At 45.1% G+C, this 19,111-nt stretch overlaps 2 protein-coding genes across 7 annotated transcripts in view; one reads left to right on the plus strand and one right to left on the minus strand.

The window, feature by feature from the left end:
- RASSF5 (Ras association domain family member 5) overlaps positions 1-3,329 on the plus strand; it is a 33,101-nt gene extending 29,772 nt beyond the window's left edge. For all 5 annotated transcript variants that reach the window (XM_080367608.1, XM_080367610.1, XM_080367609.1 and 2 more), the window contains 3 exons: positions 468-765; positions 1,127-1,242; positions 2,457-3,329. In XM_080367608.1, the coding sequence (XP_080223734.1) occupies positions 468-765; positions 1,127-1,242; positions 2,457-2,609 (567 nt within the window). In that variant the 3' untranslated portion in view covers positions 2,610-3,329. The remainder of the gene's footprint in view (positions 1-467; positions 766-1,126; positions 1,243-2,456) is intronic.
- Positions 3,330-6,235: 2,906 nt separating this feature from the next.
- EIF2D (eukaryotic translation initiation factor 2D) lies at positions 6,236-18,883 on the minus strand. Of its 2 annotated transcripts, XM_080367591.1 has the most exons (15): positions 18,611-18,883; positions 17,609-17,799; positions 16,843-16,926; positions 14,633-14,723; positions 13,856-13,963; positions 12,652-12,941; positions 12,352-12,469; positions 11,857-11,902; positions 11,068-11,171; positions 9,042-9,200; positions 8,214-8,303; positions 8,014-8,109; positions 6,932-7,052; positions 6,616-6,790; positions 6,236-6,510 (listed from the first exon to the last, which is right to left on the minus strand). In XM_080367591.1, the coding sequence occupies exons 1-15, from the start codon at positions 18,664-18,666 to the stop codon at positions 6,440-6,442; spliced, it is 1,800 nt and encodes a 599-aa protein (XP_080223717.1). In that variant the 5' UTR covers positions 18,667-18,883; the 3' UTR covers positions 6,236-6,439. The 2 variants fall into 2 exon arrangements, with proteins under 2 accessions (XP_080223717.1, XP_080223718.1); XM_080367592.1 differs by lacking the exons at positions 16,843-16,926; positions 17,609-17,799; positions 18,611-18,883 and adding an exon at positions 15,470-15,610.
- Positions 18,884-19,111: the final 228 nt, after the last annotated feature.

The following is a 19,111-nucleotide window of genomic DNA, read 5'->3' on the forward strand; positions in this document are numbered from 1 at the left end:
GACAGGCTGATCTTGAATGATGATTTACTACACGGAGATATGAGAATGTCGTAAGTGGGGAATAAATCACGAGGAATGGAATTGGGAGATCCTGCTGAATGGGGGTGGAGACCTTCCCAGAGGTTTCAAATCCTCGCTTAAGTGCAACTACAAATTACATGTAATGGTTTCCATGACTGAGTTGTAGCAGTGTTGGTTTTAAATAAGACAAGATCGCGCAGACACAAGGAAGGTCTGAGTCACTACCAAGTGGGAGGAACAGGAGAAAATCAACAGAGACTAACCCAAAATTAGTGGTTGCTTTTTACATGATTAATAAGAAACTCTCAAGCTCCTAGCAGTACTGAGGGGTGGGAAGTCCTTCAGTCACCCCACAGGCTGCAGCACTGTAGACCAGAAAGCCCCTTGTAGCAGGGGGAAGGAGTGGGAAGACTCCCTGGAGCCTGACCCCCTCTCTTTTGCTTTAGAACGACGATGGGACGTACACAGGTTTCATTAAAGTGCATTTGAAACTGCGCCGCCCCGTGACGGTCCCAGCAGGGATCCGGCCCCAGTCCATCTACGATGCCCTCAAGGAGGTGAACCTGGCTGATATGACAGACAAGAGAACCTCGTTCTACCTGCCGCTGGATGCCATCAAGCAGCTCCACATCAGCAGCACAACCACCGTGAGCGAGGTGATCCAGGGGCTCCTGAAGAAATTTATGGTGGTGGATAATCCTCAGAAGTTCGCACTTTTCAAGGAGATGCGGAAAGATGGGCAAGGTGAGTTTGCGCCCTCGGACCCACCAGCTTTCCTGTGGCCCATTGGTTTGGCTTACTATGTTGTGTTGCAGAAACACAGCCAAAGCATTCTCCTGGACTCCGCAGTGTGTCAGGCAGGTGAATAAATGGCCGGACCTCCACTGGAGGTGATGCTGCTTAAGTTCATGGGGAATTGCTACTATTCAGAAGGGGTCTGAAGCCACCTAACAAAGATCGTTACAGACCTGTCTTAGAGACTGTGCTACTTTCACTGTGATCCTGAGCAGCATGAACCGCTTTTACCTGCTCCAGTTGAACTCCTGAGCCTTCCTCTGCCCTGGCAGCTGCGATCTCACCGTGGCTGTCTGCTCTCCCCTTGCAGTGCTCTTCCAGAAGCTCCCCCTCACCGAGTACCCCCTGTACCTCCGGCTGCTGGCGGGCCCCGACACGGATGCGCTCAGCTTTGTGCTGAAGGAAAATGAGACGGGGGAAGTTGAGGTACGTCAGTGACTCTTGCCCTCGGTTTTTGCTGGAGCGCTCGCAGCGTTGCAGAGCACGCAGCAGTGTTGCAGAGCCGGGAGGCGTGCAGCAGAGGCAGCGTGGGTGCAGCCATGCCATGCCAGCAAGGCTGCGTCCCTCTGTGGAGCTGGCTTTGCCTCCTAAAATACTGAGTGAGGTACTGGCTTTTCTCCAGACTTGAATTATCAGCTGAATGGACTGTTTGTACTTTACTTTAAAAAAAAAAAAAATTGTTTTGGTCGTTTATTGCTCATGGTTTTAAAAAATTTCAACTTGAGCTGTGAAAATAGCAAAGCCAGTTTTGATGGCCAACCTATAATCTGTTTATAGAACCAAGCTACACCACCCCAGAGTTAATCCTCAATAATTAGCTTGGCTAAACACTGTTATAAGTAATCCACTAATTTAAGTAGAAGCCGGGGACACTCAGGTAATAAACCCGCAGTTTGTGTTCAGTTGCGATGGTGCTCGCCATCACAATGAAAGCAAATGTTGGGAGCTGCTGCAGCCCACAGGATTCCGCCTCCCACCAGGAGCGGGACTGCGGCGGGTAAGGATGCTGCAGGAATGCCGGCTTGCCGCGGCAGTGCTGAGCAGACATAAAGCAGTAGTTATTTGTGAAGCGCTCACAGCCATCAGCCGGTGGCCTGCCTGTTCCTCGCCGCCAGCCCGACGCTGGTGCGGGTGACAGCCGGAGCAGCCTGTCTGCTGGCGTCCTGTGCCAAGAGCTTTACTGAAGCTCAAACAGTTTTGATCACTTTGCAATAAAATAAGGAGCACGGGCTCCTGCTGGGACCTCGCTCCCCTTTCGTAACAAGCAGTGCAGGCAAATGCTACATCAATCAGTCCCATACACATTTTGGTTCCTTCGGGACCTGTGCCATCTCTTGTGGTGGGAGCTTTAATTCACCTGAGTAAAGATGATTTCGATTAAATCTGCTGTCTCAGGGGCTCAGGACTCAGTCCCTGAGTCTCAGCATAAAGACGGTCCTTTATGCTGTAGCCCACTATTCCCCTCTCTCTCGCAATGTGATGCTGTGAGATTAGGCTCCCTGGGGATCAGATACATGTTTAAATGTCTTTTTTTGTTGTTGTTGTTGTTCCTTTTCAGAGATTCAGGAGATAAAACCCCACAAAAGCAGTAAGGTGAATGGTGTGTGCTTACTTTCCCTCTGTTTCTACTGTCTTTGCAGTGGGATGCGTTCTCCATCCCAGAGCTCCAGAACTTCTTGATGATACTGGACAAAGAAGAAAAGGACAAAATCCAGCAAGTGCAAAGGAAGTATGAGAAGTTTAAACAGAGACTGCAACAGACCTTGAAAGAAGCCAGAGGCAAGCCTGGATAACCCTTGGGGGGGCACTGGGCATCAGACTAAGCTAGTTATTTTTAAAATAGAAAGACACTTCTCAGGACACCTTATAGTAGTCGCTCTCCCTCTTCATCCTCCATTAAGGACTGGCTCACAGCATCCATAAAATGAGCATACTGCATTTTCTTCTTCTGAAACCTCTTATCCCAGGACCAGAGCCAGTCTAAGAACGGGAAGCCTGTTTTAAAACTGTGCCGGTCAACAAACCAAACACAGCTGGCTGCTGCTTCGCTTTTCAGCTGGACCATCTGATGGAAAAGCTTTGAGGAAAATGCTCCGTGTTAAACCCAAGAGGAATGTCTACTGGCTTATGTTTTGAGCAGGGTAACACTTGCTGTTCACACTCCTCCCAGCAACTTGCTTGTTCTTGTTCGGAGGTGCTGCGGCTCCCTGCGCGCGCCCACGTGGCCCAGTTCTTGTTTCGTAAGTAGAGCGCAGGAAGCAGCAGCGATGGTGGAGGAGGTTGTTGCACCAAACCACGTGGGTGTTGCAGCTGTAAGCAATGCCGGACGGACTTGTCAGGGCTAACGTAGCCAGGGAGATGTAAAGTTATGACAGCAAGGCAGCTGCAACACCCAAACAGTCTGTTAGTATTATTGAAACTTGGTAATAGTAGTTCCAGGAAGAGGCATCCATTTTGGTTCTATTTAACTTCCAGTTTTGAAAGCAGATGTGAATTCAAGCAAATACCCCTGATGCTTAGCTAAGTTAGCCAGTGTTTTACCAGTTTTCCATTCTGTGGTAATTGGGAGCTATGTTTTAAGAAATTGTTGGAAGAGTGATGGTTGGGGCATAGGCTGACGGTTCGATATTGAATGTTTAGCAATACATGTCCAACAGACTAACCCAGGAAAACTAAAAACTCCTTTCACGAAGCAAACTGATTTTGAACTATGACCAGGGCTGGCAGCGAGGGAGAGGAGCCTCAGCAGGGCCAGGGTGCGGAGGCAGCACCAAGAGCACAGGCTGCCTGCACGGGAGAGCCTTGGTACCAGGAAGAGTAAGGGAACTATTAGCCTCAGATGCTTTCTGCCCACCACTCTCATACCACGCTTCCTCCTGGTAACCCTCCTTGCACCACTCCTGTCCATGACACACCATCCTCTTCCTCCCTGCGCCACCCTGTATGTGTCGTGTTCTCCTCCCCGCTCACAACCGGTGCTCTGCCTGCACGTCCAGGAAGGTGACCAGATCTCGCTCTCTACGTGGAGCTAGGAGAGGACAGGCTCTCTCCCCTCTCTCAGGGCTCCCCACCATCTCCGACGCACGCACTGTGCAGCCTTCATAAAAATCCTTGAGCTGGAGCGTCAGCTACTGCCGTGACTCTGAGCAGAGCCCCTGATCTTGCTGCCGCCACGCAGGGATCGTGGGAGGGCTCGGAGGGCTCGGGGGATGCCGGTCTGAGAGAGGAGGGTCCCCGCGTTTACTCGCAGCGCTCTGCACCGAGCACGCTGCACGCAGCCGGGTTCAGTCTTCCCTCTGTCTGCGCAGGGCACCGCCACAAAGGTGAAAAGGGAACGGTGACACTAGGTGACACTAGCTGGGGTCGGCTGGAGCATGTGAGAGGGTTTCGTGTTGACTTGATGAACCCGAGTCCCTTCGAGCTCGTTGCAGGGTGCTGTGACCCCACCTGCGTGAAGTGGGGAGGGAGGCAGCAGGTTGTCGGGTGACACAACAGAGACGATGCGGAAGAGTCTAAAATTTACCTCAGTGCCTTTTTTTTTCCCCTTAAGCATGAAAACTTTGCATTTGGGCTAAGGAAGAGTTTGAAAGGGGCTTTTGTCAAGAGGCCTTGCCAGTCCTGTCCCCCAGTTCCCTGAAGTACTGTGATGAGGCTGCTGTTGCCTGTAGAGGGATGAGGAACTCTTTTGTTTCTTTCTTGAAGGCGATTGGGATTTTTTTCCCCCCTCCCCCAACTTATTCTTGAGTATGTGTGTTCATAAACTGCAAGAGAGTAACTGCATCACTTACAGCCCCTCGGTTTGTATAAATGCCACTTTCTGCAAGCTTAGTTCAGCTCCTGTTTTAGTCAGCAGTGTAGAAGGGTTTGCTAACAGGGCTACGGCCTCGGGCACGCGGTGCAGGACAGGCCTCCCAGCTGTACTGTACTCTACACCCAGATGACCTTTAACAACGTGGCAGCAGCCCAGAGCGGCGGGTTTCACGCTCTGGGGCTGTTTGTCCATTTACAAGAACACACACTACTTCACTGTGCACCTGTGAAGTAATTTAAGTAACATTTATCTAGTGCTTTGAGTCTTGAAAGCACTGTAGAAATACTTCTCTTCAGCCAAGAGGAAGAACGCTGTAAAAACTGCCATTGGTTCTGAGAAGTATGATCCAGACGCTTATTTTTAAATCCCTTCTCTTTCTGGCTAAAAGTTGTAAAGATTCCTTTTTCGTTGTCGTCGTCGTTGTTTTCTACTGGAGTTTTGGTGACCGTCTCCCTCTCCCCTCCTGGAACCCAGCATGTCTTTGACATTTTGTAGAAGGCATGGCTTCTTATGCAATTACCGTGAATGCTGCTGAAAACCTCCTGCGGAGAGGAGGGCTGTTTCTTTTGGTTTTTCAAAATACGGGGCATTTTAAGAATCAGTAGTATTTTGAAACTCGAATTCTCAGTGGTTGAGCTGTGTCTAGGATAGAAGCACTGGCCCCTTCCTTAAGCGCAAAATACTGTTGGCAGTGCAGTGCCTTTGGTTAGTATATTGTCTTGCCTAGTTTGTGTGAGTTGATTTTTCATGTCTATTGTAAAACATGTAAAATAATGTGTATAGAATAGAATAGTAAAGCTTCTATGGCAAAGTGAAATGCATTTTTGCAATGCTGTAATTTATTTTTACTACTCCCTAGTAATTCTATGGCATTTTTAAAAAATGTCTCACTTCCAGCTTTTTTGAAGGTTCTGAAACTACTTGTTCACACGCAGACAGTGTAAAAGACAACGATAATAAAACTGTCAATAATTAAAGAAATATCTTTAACTTCTTTTTCTGGCGCCCTCCTATGGAACTTTCATGTATTAAGTCTAAAGGGAAAAACATAGGAATCCTTCCTAGAGGTGAATTTAAATTTCTTATCCCTACTGTAAAGTGTTTAAGCTTCAGCTAAAGAGGTACAGAACATCCACCCCTGTGAAATCTGTCCAAAGTGTTCTGTTAATCTTCTCTTAATGTTTTAGCTGGATTTGACAGAACTGCTACCCACGTGTACCTATGATAAAGCTACAGTTAATGTCGTACATAAAAATGTGTGTGTGTATATATATATAAAATTATATACATGATATAAATGATACAAAATCCAGGTAATAGAGTTCATTCTCAGTGCTGCAATGTCTGATATGAATACCTGGAAATGTTTAAAAGGATAAAATCTAAAACCAAATGGTGTTTACTTTGGACAGACACAGTCTATGGCAGAACACACCGGACTGTTCCAGGACAATGTGTTGGAATGGACTTTGCTTACGTGTCAGGGGAGGTTCTCTTACCATGCCTTTGCTAAAAGATGCAAAGCAGGAATGTCAAACTAGCCAAAAGGCACTGTAACCAGAAAACCGGTGCACCATTAGGAACTTTTAGAAAACAGACGGAAAAGGATAATGCCAAGGGTTTTATTCAGTTTTTTATTTTTATGAAAAATGAACAACTGGAGCAATATTATTATTTGGGTGAATCCCAGACCTTGTAAACATCCAGGACTCATTTCTTGAGTGAATATGGCCTGTACATTACCCTTGATTTGCTGGCAGAACATTTCTATAAATAATGAGATCTGAGTAATTCCTACAGTAGATTTTTCTCCTACTTCTTGCGGCCAAGCTTTGGAGCCTTCTCAAGGCCTTGAATATATTTCCGAGGTAGCTGGTATTCTTCTGCAACATAACCAAGAGTTCACTTCAGGTAAATATTCAAAGCTCAAGAATTAAAATCTGTATCTTGCTGTAACCAGTCCCGGCCCAGTTCCAGAGTTTACTTACCTAGCAGCATCTTGGCCAGATGATGGATTTGGTTGCCTTGGATCTGGACCTGAACTCTGTCTTTTGTTCCTGGTACTGGCGTGATGGTGGCACTGGCTTGTACTTTTTGTTGCAGAATGTTGGCCACACACTGTGGGTCTAGACCATACAGCTCGAGGTTCTTGATAATTGTCACCTACAGGGTTTAGTAATTGTTGCAAACATCACTGCTGTAGGTATTAGCAAGTCAAGTCTCATTCATCCCAGAAAAACGAGCTGCCAAAGCTGCTCTCAGAAACTGAATTCTGCTCAAACCCCTTAATTTTAGGGTTTTTACCTTCTTATTTGATGATCTCTGTGCTATAGTTATGTCGATGGGCTCAATGTTTCCTTTCCTCACGATGGGTTCTTGTCCAAAAAATGTCACCTGGTGTAAGGGCTGCAGTCGTTCAAGGCACCTGAACAAAGTTTATACATCCAATTAGTCTGTACAGTACAGCAAGGCTGATGATGACTGTGCTTTTCCACTGCAGCCTCTCACAGGTTCTTGAGACTGCAGGAAAGCCAAGATTATACAGGTGAGAAGCACTGGTATCTTAAGAAGATCATGCATGATGATCTCATGCAAAGACTTCCATCCTAGCTATCACTTAGAGAGGGACTGACTAAAAGGAAAACTAGTCTACTGGCTTGCAAAAATTGTAGCTTAGATGATTGTTACTGGTAAAAATTTATAAATTGGTTCCTGTAAAGGAAAACCTTCTTTAATTTTGCCTTGAAGCTATTGTTCAGCTATGTTGTCCACAGATCCGTGAAGCACCTTCAATTTAAAATTCAGCATAAACTGTGTTACTGTTCTGTGAGCAAACTGGGCTTCAGAAAGAAAGGAAGCTGCTGGAGGTGCCTCAGAAGCATCGTGTGGAGAAGTGGCTCAAGGCAAGTAAGACACTGGGGATATTTAAGCAAAGTTTTTCAGTATATGGGAACAATGGTCTTGTGTCAGATACTCAGGCCTCTTGGATTTAAAAGGTGGGTTTAGGTTATAAATGCAGAAGTTGTGCTGCACATGAAGAACAGGATGACTGCTGCCACCTAGAAAGTGCATGTTCAGCTATCTATTGCAAAGAATGGCTTTGTAAATATATAAATACAGATTATGAACAGAACCAGGCACTGTTTGTTTAGGAAGCCTTCCCTGGTAAGTGGTTAACAGGTAAACAAACCCCCCCTAACAACAACAGTTAATGCTAGATGCTTGTTAAATGGAGAATTAGAGATCCTTGAAGTGAAGGTCTCTGGATATTTTGTTGTTGTATTACCAGCAGGAAGTTAGAACTTGGGTAGCTCCGGTAATACATGGCTTTGAGTTGCACACAATAAATCTGCACAGTACTGAAACACTACGCTGGGAAAAGTCACCTGCTGAAAAGGTCATCCCATTTAAGGTTTGAGATTTCATCTTGTTCCGATTTGTCTAACAGACAGTCACACAGAATGGCATTCACCTTTACAAAGCTGCAAAACAAAACCAAACTTTAGAAGCAGACAAGCTCACGTTCTTCCTCTAACTTCAGCATCTCCTGTGGAAGCAGGGTAGGACAACCTCCCTGTCTACTTACTTTTTGTTAGTTTCATCAACCAACTCATTAGTCTTCACATAGTTAATGATGATGTTTCTCACCTCGCTGCTCGAGAGGATGCTGCCTTTTCTAAAGAGAAAGAAAACTTCACCTTTTAACATACTACTCTGAAGTAGTTAAGCGTTGGGTTCTGTCACTAAGACAGGATGGCAACTAACCTGACCTACACTTGGTAGCAATAGCTCAATACTGAAATGCATCTGCTAGGGAGTGATTTCTTGTTACATCTATGCTGCTGTAAACCAGACAAAAGGCTCACAGCAGTAATTACAGAGCCTCTAAACCCGTTGGTTCTGGGAGCCTAGTTTGGCAGGATGACCCTAATGGCACCTCTGACTTGAGGGGACTGCGGATAACTTGTACAAAAGTGCTCAGCTGAAGAAAGGCTGCCACTGAGCGCCCTCCAAACTACATTGGAACAGACGTGACTAGGGCACCAGGAGGCAAGTGAGTTCTTTTAATTATCTGGGCATCCTCTTTTAAGTAAACCATACTGTGGGTGGGCAGAATATGCCTTATCCAATGGCAAATTAAGACAATCCAAGTAAAATGTATCGATTTTGACACTTGAGCTATCACCTCCTCCGCTGTGGGAGAAGTGATGTACGGTACTTGCTGAACACAGTTGTCACAGCTGCTTATCCTTCTTCCCTTTGTGAAGCAACGAATACATTCTTGATTCCCATCGTTTTTCCTGACAGCATCACAGGGCCCTCCCCATGAGGGCTAACAAAACAGTAACAGCATAGGCTCGTCAGTCTCTCTCTTCATGTAGCAATGATTTTGTTGTACTTTTCTAGTGCTTACCTGTGTCCAGATTCCTGAAAGAGCGGGATCATTTTTGTTGAGACCCCATAAAGTGGAATAATTTCAGGAGCATGGTACACTTGTTCTCTGTCTTCACTCTTGCTGTCTTGGGCAGTAGAGGCTGAAGAAAATCCTTCAGGTACTGCAAATGCTTTAATGCTGAAATGAGAATTACTTGGTGTGAGTAAAAGGGATTGAAACTTACCACTTCCATTTCACTGAGAAACTAAAACCTAGCAGAGTCGCACAAAAAGTTCCTCCAAATGCATTCCATTGAACAGTGGAGGCTTGTGGATTAAAGGACATAAGGAAAGAACAGTATGTTGGAGCACTAGCTGCAATTACTAAATTTGTCCTTGCGCACATTTCAAAGATGCACAAAAAATAAGCACCTTAACTCAGGAGATTAAAACACTTTTCACTCTGAGCCATATATGTTGGGGAAAAAGTAAATCTCTCCAGCTATTCTAAGAGTATTTGACTCCGATAATTAGAGACAACTGCCATAATTCACAGGACGCAGTCCCATTCCATGGAATCACTAGAATTAAATTTAAAAAACCCCAGCTGCACTCTCCACAAATGTACAGACATTTAAAAGCTGGAACAATTCTTCAGTGGTCACTGATAAATGATGGTTCTGGAAGAGACAGGGAAGAACTGTATCAGTCAGGAGCTGGAGTCTCATTTCACTGATGAGAGCTGCACATTCTTTTACCTTCAAGGTAAGAGAATTGACAAACCGAGCTTGAGTATGCCTGCCTCCTAACGATAAGGCCAAGTATAATGAGAGAAAAGTTAATGCAAAAAGTCAAAGTAATTCTGCTTCTTTCCAAATGCAGAAGAAAAGATATGCTTATATCTACAGAAATATTCTCTGCTCCTTTAGTTGTCAAGGAGACATTACATAACAGGAAGCTTCAGGCCCGCTGGGAAATTCCAAGAGAGAGCTGATGTACCGATATGCAGAAGGAATGAGCAGGATGTTCTTGGTGTGAGGTAACTATATTAATCTTTAGAATGATAATGGAAACAGTGATAGAGGAAATGGGTAATAAGTAACTGAAAGGGTCAAATTGTTTGTGCAAATCAGTATGTGTAATGGAAAAGCATTTTTTATTTTTGTTTCATTTTCCTGAGATTACAACTTTGGCTTCTGATTTTGCAAAGTGCTTGATTTAATCCTATATGACACTCTAAGACTGTAGTTTCATGATCATTTTTTCAGTAGTGGTGTCATCTTTTTATCGGAGTTATTGTTGAGACAGGTTAAGTTCATTTCAAAGCTGAACAATGAGTTGTCCCAGCACAAAGCTGGAATGGGGAGGGGGAGACCTGGTTAAACTGGAATGGCATAAAACAGTCATACCATTAGAGTCTGTTAAATAGATGGAAAACTGCCTGATGGGTTTCATCCTTCATTCTTGCCTCCCTTCCCCCAACAACAAACTCACTCACACAAACTATCAAGACACTGTCAAAGGAATATGCTTTTTAGTGACTGCTAACAGGCTTGATAATGCAACTCTTCTATTACTAGAAGCCAGAAATTTGTCATTTTAACACTGCAACAAATTGCAGTGAATTGAATCCTCCTTAATGTTTTCAAAGCTGCTTCTGCGGAAAATTTGTACACCCACAAGGATAAAGAGCCATATGCAGCTTTCAGATCATTTAACAGTCCTTTTTGATCTTAAATTCTATGGATGAATGTACAACTAACAAGAAAGGAAAGGTGGAAATCATGACACTGGCATCAGACTTCAAGCATGCTCCATGCCACTGAGTAAAGAAGGAAGAATATAGTTTACTTGGAAGAACTTTACAAGAGCAGGAAACATAAGCAACGTTGTACAGCAGCAGGGTATAAACCCCCTTCCTAACAAAGTAAGATTAGGAAGCGAAGGCTGCTACAGCCATTCAGAAAACGAATTCAGAGTACAGGTAATGGATCTGGAAGCAGCAGATTCTGCTCCCTTCTTTCACAGACTACCAACTTTTTTAAAGACTACAATATTCTACGTACTCTGGATGTCTCCAGTCCACTTCCACGATGCTCTCCACACCTTTGTTTAGCTCCTTCACTTGTAAGATCTTCTGCTGCTGCATACATTGCAGGAATTTAGAGAACTGAAGGAAGCAACAATCAGAAACGTGGAGTCAAGCATTTTAAATTCTTGTTCAGGTGTTTCTGACTGCCCTAAAGTTACTTGCTAAATCAGAAAAACTTTTTTTAACACACACACCCACCACCACCTTTGCTTCTCTAAACGCAACTGCTATGGAGAGTGAGTGGCTCTGTCTGGCTCTAAAACTGTACAAGCAATGTTCCTTTTGTAGGTCTGCCATCTGTTTGCTCTGTGATGTTCCTAGCCAAATCACAGCACATCTCACATGGACTCCTGTGAGATCTTTGGCCACGTGCTTTGTCTTTGCTTCTCATCTACGCATCAGGGACAACACCATCTCCTTTCTCCTCATTTTTGTTTATTAACAGCTTTAGAAAAGGAATGGTGTCTTCTTGCAAGTAATTGCATCGTCCAATGAGATCCCTTTATTAGTTATCACAGTATATAGTGGCAGATAGCATTAGCTACACGCAAAGCAGATCAAAGCTCATGCTTTCAGGAAGATTACTTTTCTCCCTGGATCCCTCAGGAGCAGAGAGTTGAGAAGAACTTGGCTTTTAAAGAACAGCTTCTAGGTTTTTCCGTTTGTCTGTTTTACTAACACTTGAACAATTTTGACGTCAAGCTTTTTCTCTCTTTCCATTTCTTATTTACATTAATGCATACAACTGACAGAAAAATCTCACCTTCTTATAGCTTGATTTCTTTATGTCCAGTTGTTGTCCAGCAGGGCTACAAATGGATTTTTGAAAAGTTCTTTAGTTATAAGTCACCCGTCATTTCTTCTTAAATCTTGCTACTTATGCTAGAAGTTTCTTAACAGTGGAAATACAAACCACACACAGAAAGAATTACTTCAAACAAGCTAATAAATAGAACATGATAAGTGAAAGTAGTGCTGATGTTCCTGTAGGTAGGCAAGCAGGCATTTAAGTGGCTAACAAATCTTGAAACAATTGTCAGCCAACTCAAGTTAGTTACCAAGTGCCTATCTTGGTCTGGACAATCCTTACATCAAAGTATTTGATGCAAGAAGTGAGCACAACCTTAGATAACCTTAGATAAGGACTGAATTTTACTTTTTAGTCAGAAACTTCACCCTCAATATCACACTCGATTTCCACAGTTTTAAAGACAAAACCTCAGCATGCACATCCAAAGACAACCTTCTTACCACATACCAGCATGAGAACATATGGCTGCGTAGAAATGTGCTGGTGAGCAGAGGGAGATCTGACTTCTTTACTTTGCATTTTAAGGCATGAAAAAAGCACTGATTAAATAATGTGTCCATTTGCTCTGCAGGTAAAAAAAAAAAAAAAAAAAAAAAGGACAAGCAAGCCATGAGTAGTTTCTCTTTCAGAACACAGCATTCATTTCTTTCAGACTTTCTTTCAGAACTGTCTGTACCCCGTTCTCACAGTGAGCAGCTTCAGCCAACCAAAGGGGCATAGTCTGGTTTCATTTGTAGGCAAAAATACCTTGTGGAGTCCTATTGTCTTCAGGTTCCTGCCGACCCTCTGTGCTGGCATCCCCAGCTGTTTCTGCAGCCCTGTTCTCATGGGGTTCCTCCTTTCCCATCAGTACTGCACAACCATCTCGCTCCTTCAGGCTCAAATCACCAACGTCCACATGCTGCAACGGGTCAGTGGAGAAGCTGATGACAGGCTCTCTCCCCTCCATCTCTTCCTCATCTCCAGCACTCTCCTTTTCAGCAGAATCTGTTACCAAGGGAGCTAAGGTAGGAGGACAAGATTTGTCACCATATTCCCTATAAAAGGAAGAAAAAGCATAACATAGCTTTCTGTTTACAGCTTTGAAACCCACAGGACAATGAACAAATGTCACCCTGATCCATGCACTGGCAGCTGCATGGATCTTTTTCCGCATTCTCAAAATGGTAAGATTTATTTTTAACTCATTTTCCTCCATAGCTCTATGTTCCCCCCATGAATCTTAATTTAAAACTGAGCAGACTAGTTGAATCCAAATGCAGAGCAACTCATTTATTTGGTTAAGACTGGCACAGCTGACCATTTTTAAACAAAAACAATTCAAAGATCACTTTTTATAGAACAAGATGATGTTCTAAAATCAGAGCAACAGGGAAGTTGTGGGTCTTCTTCCAAGTTGCAAGTGACAGGACAAGAGGAAATGACTTAAAGTTCCGCAGGGGAGGTTTAGATTGGATATAAGGAAAAATGTCTTCACCGAAAGCATTGGAACAGGCTGCCCAGGGAAGGGGTTGAAGTCACCATCCCTGTGGGTATTTAAAAGACTTGTAGCTGTGGTGCTTAGGGACGTGGTTTAGTGGTGGGCTTGGCAGTGTTGGGTTAATGATTGGATTTGATGATCTTAAAGGCCTTTTCCAATCTTAACGATTCTGATTCATTTCTGTAATAATTACACTCAGGTTCAAGGAACTGAATCAAGTGAATAATTTTAGATACCTATTTCCAATATGTCTATCACGGCTAGATTTCAGGACAGACACCTGCTTCTATCAGAAAACTGTGGTCATCAAAAACGTGTAGCTGAAATCTTAATAATGGTCATATCTAAACTGTACCCAAAGAACTCGGTACGTTGAACTAACAGATTAAGCTTACTAGGGCACAGATTTTGATTATAGTAAACACACGAGACTTGTGACACATTTTACTGAATGCCTGGCAATATACCCACCAGAGGTGATCCGTGTAAGTATGCAACACAGCAAAGCCCTTCCCTTTCATTCCAGCAGCCAGCATCTCCGCAGTGGACATAGTGGCAACTGCAACTGCTACTGGAGCTCTGGGAAAAGAAGGGAATATTACAGCAGGATGGCACAAGCACACTGTGCTACTTGGACAAAGACAGAGTGTGCCACTGCGATACAGTGAATTTCTTTTATGATGTCCTTGTTCTTTACAACCTGCTTTTTTATAAAGCATCTAGGTACATTCTGGTTATCTTTCTGGTACGTAAAGTCTTCTAAAGAATGCCAAGGGTATGTGCAGCTGTGATACTGAAGTGAAGGTTCTGCAGTGACACATTCTTTACTTTAATGAAGTACAAGCAGCATATGCACTGCCAAAAAAGACCAGCAGTGGGGGAAAAACCCAACAGCTTTAGCACTGCTCCCTCACTCTGAATTTCCTCATAGACAAAAAGACAACTGTGCAGAATACAATCTTTTGTTAAAAAAATTACTCTGTTTCAAAACAAATCTACCAGTTCTGCCCCTACAGGTCCAAGAGAACCGATCTGCGAAGCTGTCTACTGGAGCTCAAACGTATCCTAACCCAGAAATTTAAGTGGATTTTTTTTTTGCCCACTGTATTTTCCATAGGCCCACAAGGCATCAAATGCACGAGAACAATTCTGCTTTTATTTCCTCAAAACCCCCAGAGTCTTCCTGTAAAAACAGCTTCACTTAATTTTCAGTTTCTAAAAAAAATAGGACTCAAGAATCCGCCGTACCTGTTTCCCAAGAGGGTGACAGCACAGAGCGTGCCCCGCTCCACTTGAGGGAGGCCAGAAGATGGCACTACAACTCCTGGCAGCATCAGATCTGAAAAAAAGAATAAAGCACATCCGTTTCTCAATGAAAGGCCCAGCCACTACCTCCTCCACCCCCATCCCTCCTGTTACTCAGCAAAAACACAAGCCTGTTAATAGCTGAGCACATGCCAGATAAAACCCGATTCTTTTGTTTCTCCTAGTAAGGCAGCACTTCTTGCTACCACCATGTGGAGTAAGGGATCCAATTTACAAGGGTGCTGGGCACATCCCCCCAGAAGTGCATTAGAGCCGTGTGTGCACAGCCCCTTGCCCTGTCAGGCCCGAAAGGAGTACTATTTTTAACAGAAAGGTATGAGCTCCCAACCTAAAGAACATTACTCTTCATTAATAGCAAAGAAAGGGAAAGGAACAAGATGTTTCTGGAGCTACCCGTTTACTCTTTCCTGTCCCAAGGGCAGGTTATCCCAGCAGCTCTCTCCCTGAAGAGAGAATGCCTAAAATTTCTCACTGGACCCAATCTTCCTGATCTGACAGGAGAGCTGCAGCCGGCTGTGAACTCTCCTCAGCATGAGGAAGCAGCCTTAACCATCTCCTTGCTAATCTGGACAGAAACAGTACACCTTCTGGTGCACTTCCTTCTGCTTCCCATACCTGGGATGAATAAACTGGCATGTGAATAAAGAACAGTTTTCCATGCTGCACGTACAGCATCACGTCATCACAGAGTTATGTAAAGAACATCTGCTCTCCCTCATAGCAGCTACTTGTCTAGAGCTTGCAGTCTCATGGACTGACCTGTGTTCCATGGTTTGCTTTTGAAGGCATCTCACATTTTTCTCAGCATCATAGATTTAATGTGTATGCTGAAGAAGCCAACAATATTTTTCCTCCCATTCACTGTCACAACTACATTCAGCAAATCTAGAATGAACTCTGCAATTGCAACCAAGGCTCCACATCTCTGAGGATAGAAATCACACAAAGACTTTAACGTGACAAGGTAAGCAGCATGTGTATATTATGTAATATAGGGCAGACAGTAGCTACTTGAATTCACAGAACAGATATCGCGAATACCACCACCTTTCTCCTCTTCGCAACTGAACACTCCCTAAATCTGCTCCCTCCCTCTGCAGCACTGGATAGTCTCATGCTTTTCCTCTTCTTTCTGAGATGCGGTTCTACCTCTCCTCCCTCTGCCTTTGTTGGCCATTGTCTCGGTGGCCAGCTTCTTATCTTTGGAATGTACCCAGAGGTAGCCTGGTTGCCATGGGAGATGAATGACCTGCAGCCCTCTTTCAGCAATGTCCTTCCCCCATTAGCAAGATTTTTTTTTTCCCCCCAGAAACTAGGTCACTACAAGTCAGCAACAAGGCTTGCTCAGATGTCTATCACAGCTACACATTCAAGCACTTTATTTCCCCAAAAGCAAACAAAGTAAACAGAGGGATTTGAGTTCTACTTTAGATACGGTGTAATGGAAAAAAGACGTCTCTTCCCACACGTACGCTTCCATTTACAGACTAAGGCTGCAGTGGCTGCAATTTTTTTCTGGTTGAGCAGTTCAGCAATTTGAAATTTATAAAGACCTGATTCTCCCAAGTCTGAACTGCATCCAAAGCAGGTTCTAGAAAAAAAGAGACTCCTTTCTTGTTAGTCTTGATCCATAATTAGGTGGTAGAGCCAGTAATCCAGGAATTCAAATCCAACCTCACCTGCACAATCCACAATTTGCTTGACAGCGATTACAATTGCAGGTTCTAATATAAACTCACTGCTTATCCATATCTGAATTGACAGAAGGCAGGGTGGCAGCAAAGGAATTCGCCTGCTCAAGTTATAAAAAAGACAGGCCAATGACACAGGCAGTTCTGTGTCCCAACTCAGAGTTGCTGATCACCCTGAGAAGGTATTTCCAAATCCAAGACTTCCACATGGAACAGGTTACTGCATTTAAACAGCTTAACCGACTTTGTTTCATTCACAAACCTTTTTACAGCTAATTTATTTTCCTTTTTAGGACACTGACATGAATTACTTTCGAGTACTTAATTCTTTATAGTTTTTTGTTGCAGGTACATTTTTGCCACTGGGAAAGGTAACATCAAAAAAGCCCTGAAGGCAACTCCTTTTTGCAATGCAGCGTGACCAAGTTCTAGCTCTCTTACCTGCTCCTCCTGCTAGTTTCTGTAGCACTGGGGGCCATGTTGAAAAAGCAGGGAGAAGATCTGGGTAGACCCACAGAGTGTACACTGTCCCAAAACAGAACCAAATTTAAAGATGTGTCATTAAAAACTTCTCTAGTCGTTGCCTCTTCCCATCTTTAAGACTAAGCAGTACAACACTAATTACAAATAAACACTCTCCTGTGACTCAGGTAATCATGAAATCTGAAGTCTGAACAACAGTAGATGTGATAAGAGAAAAACAAACTGCTAGTTAATTCAAGCTCCTGTGAATAGTATAAAGGACACAGATGAATGTTTGCATTATTTTCCTTAAAGCAAGGACACTTTGAGCTAAAATGCTACCCTAACAGGGAAGAATTGCTGGGTATGGGAAAAATAAAAGCATAGAATATCGGGACAATTGTCTAGTTCCAGGGCTGCCTGGAAGTGGACATCACACTTCTTGCAATTACACCTTACAATGGACAAAAGAAAGAAAAGGGGCTAAGATGCTAAACTATGACTTGAAAGACTTGTTTCCTGGTTTCTAACCTCTGAGCACATCACTTTTCTTTTTGCAGAAAGGATCTAGAAATGCCGCTGATTTTGCGAAGATGTTGGTAGAATAAACACACCAAAGATTACGAAGTGTACCGGTACTTTGGTGATAGGATAAGTACTTAAGACAGACACAAGGAAATCTTTTGGGGAAAGGTTGGTGCCCAGTAAGTAAAGAGGGAGGATTATTCTAGTCCACTCCCCATACCTGTTGGATACAGAGCTTTCTCAATTTCAAACAGTATTGGGTTCCTGTTATTCATGTAAACAGTGACGGCCTCCCCTTTGTGACAGTATATTTTGATGACGTTAAGCTCTTCCTTGTTTGGAATAAACTCAGTCAATTGTTCAGCACTAAGGTTAGGAAAAGCTGCTGCAACATCAGTTCGCAGTTTTCTCCTGTAATGATAAAATCACAAATGTGTTACAAAGCTGTCTAGACAATCTCCCTCAAAATGATTCCTAGATCAGTAGTTACCATTTTGCTGGCTGTTCATGAGATTCTCACTTTTTCACAGAAGATAATTCAAAGCATTTGTGTCTGGGTTTACCAGTTGTATGCTGGAAGAATACTGGAAAAAGGCCAAACGTGCTTGCCCTGCTCATAATCTTCCTGAAACATCTGCTTACAGCTCCTGTTGCTGCCATTGTCTTTGTTTTGCACCGTGATTTCATTATTGCTCGGAGCGCCCGAGCACAGATGTGGGAGTGTGGGCCTTGCTCAGCCCGCACGGAGGGGCAGGGGTGCAGCCAGATCTCCCTCCCCCCAGTTTTAATTGATGTTTAAGAGACGGTGACAGGCACCAGGGGGGATTGTGTGGTCATTCACAGAAGCGCCAAGTGAGTCTAAAAGATCAGCCAGTCAGCCTGGCATCCCTATGCAGGCACATGAAAGTAAAGTAAGGATATGCCAGGCCTCGACCCAACAATCCATTTAAATTTAATTATGTCAGCATCTTCAAGGGGAAAAGCGGCAGTTCGTTTTCAGAGCAGCAGGCTGTGCTTATCACAAAGGCCGCGGCCTGCCCTGCCCGCGGCTCGTTGGGGGCACAGCCGGGCCCGGTTCCAGGCCCAGCCCGGGCCGGTTCCAGGCCCAGCCCGGGCAGCGGGACAGCCAGTGCAGCAGGCGGGATGGAGCCGCTGCCCTCAGCGGAGCGCGGCCTGCGGGCCTCCCCCCGGGGGCGGCGGGGGGCTCCGGCCCAGCACTCACCGATCGGACCCCTTGATGGCGGTGTTGGATCTCACCCGGAACGCCCTGGAGAACATGGCGGGCCCGCGCCCCGGCCGGCGCCGCGATCGCTCCCCTCAGGCCGCGGCAGCCGCCATGGCGCCGTCCCGCGGTACAAAAGCGTCCGGGTGGAAACCGCTTCCCCGCGGCCTGGCCGAGACCGCCCGCTGCGGCCCGGGACCCCGCGGTCCCCGGGCCGGTGCGAGGGGCCCCGCAGCCGCCCCACAGCCGGGAGGCGACCGGGGGGGCGCTGCGGGGTGTCTCTGGCGGAGCCTGCCCCTCCAAGCGCCTCAGTGCTTTGTTCTGAGGGGTCCCCTGGGGCGGGGGGCACCGGGAACGCACCGGGTGGGGGGCGGGGCTGAGAAATCCGCGATGAAACGCGAAGGTGTCGGGTACAAACGCAGCGAGTGCCCGCGGGGAGGGGGCTGGCGCGGCGACAGGCCGCCCCTCGGCGCCGAGAGGCCCCGCGGCCCGGCCCGCTGC

This window comes from Falco punctatus (genome assembly GCF_963210335.1).
Source record: "Falco punctatus genome assembly, chromosome: 17".
In the NCBI taxonomy this organism is placed as follows: domain Eukaryota; kingdom Metazoa; phylum Chordata; class Aves; order Falconiformes; family Falconidae; genus Falco; species Falco punctatus.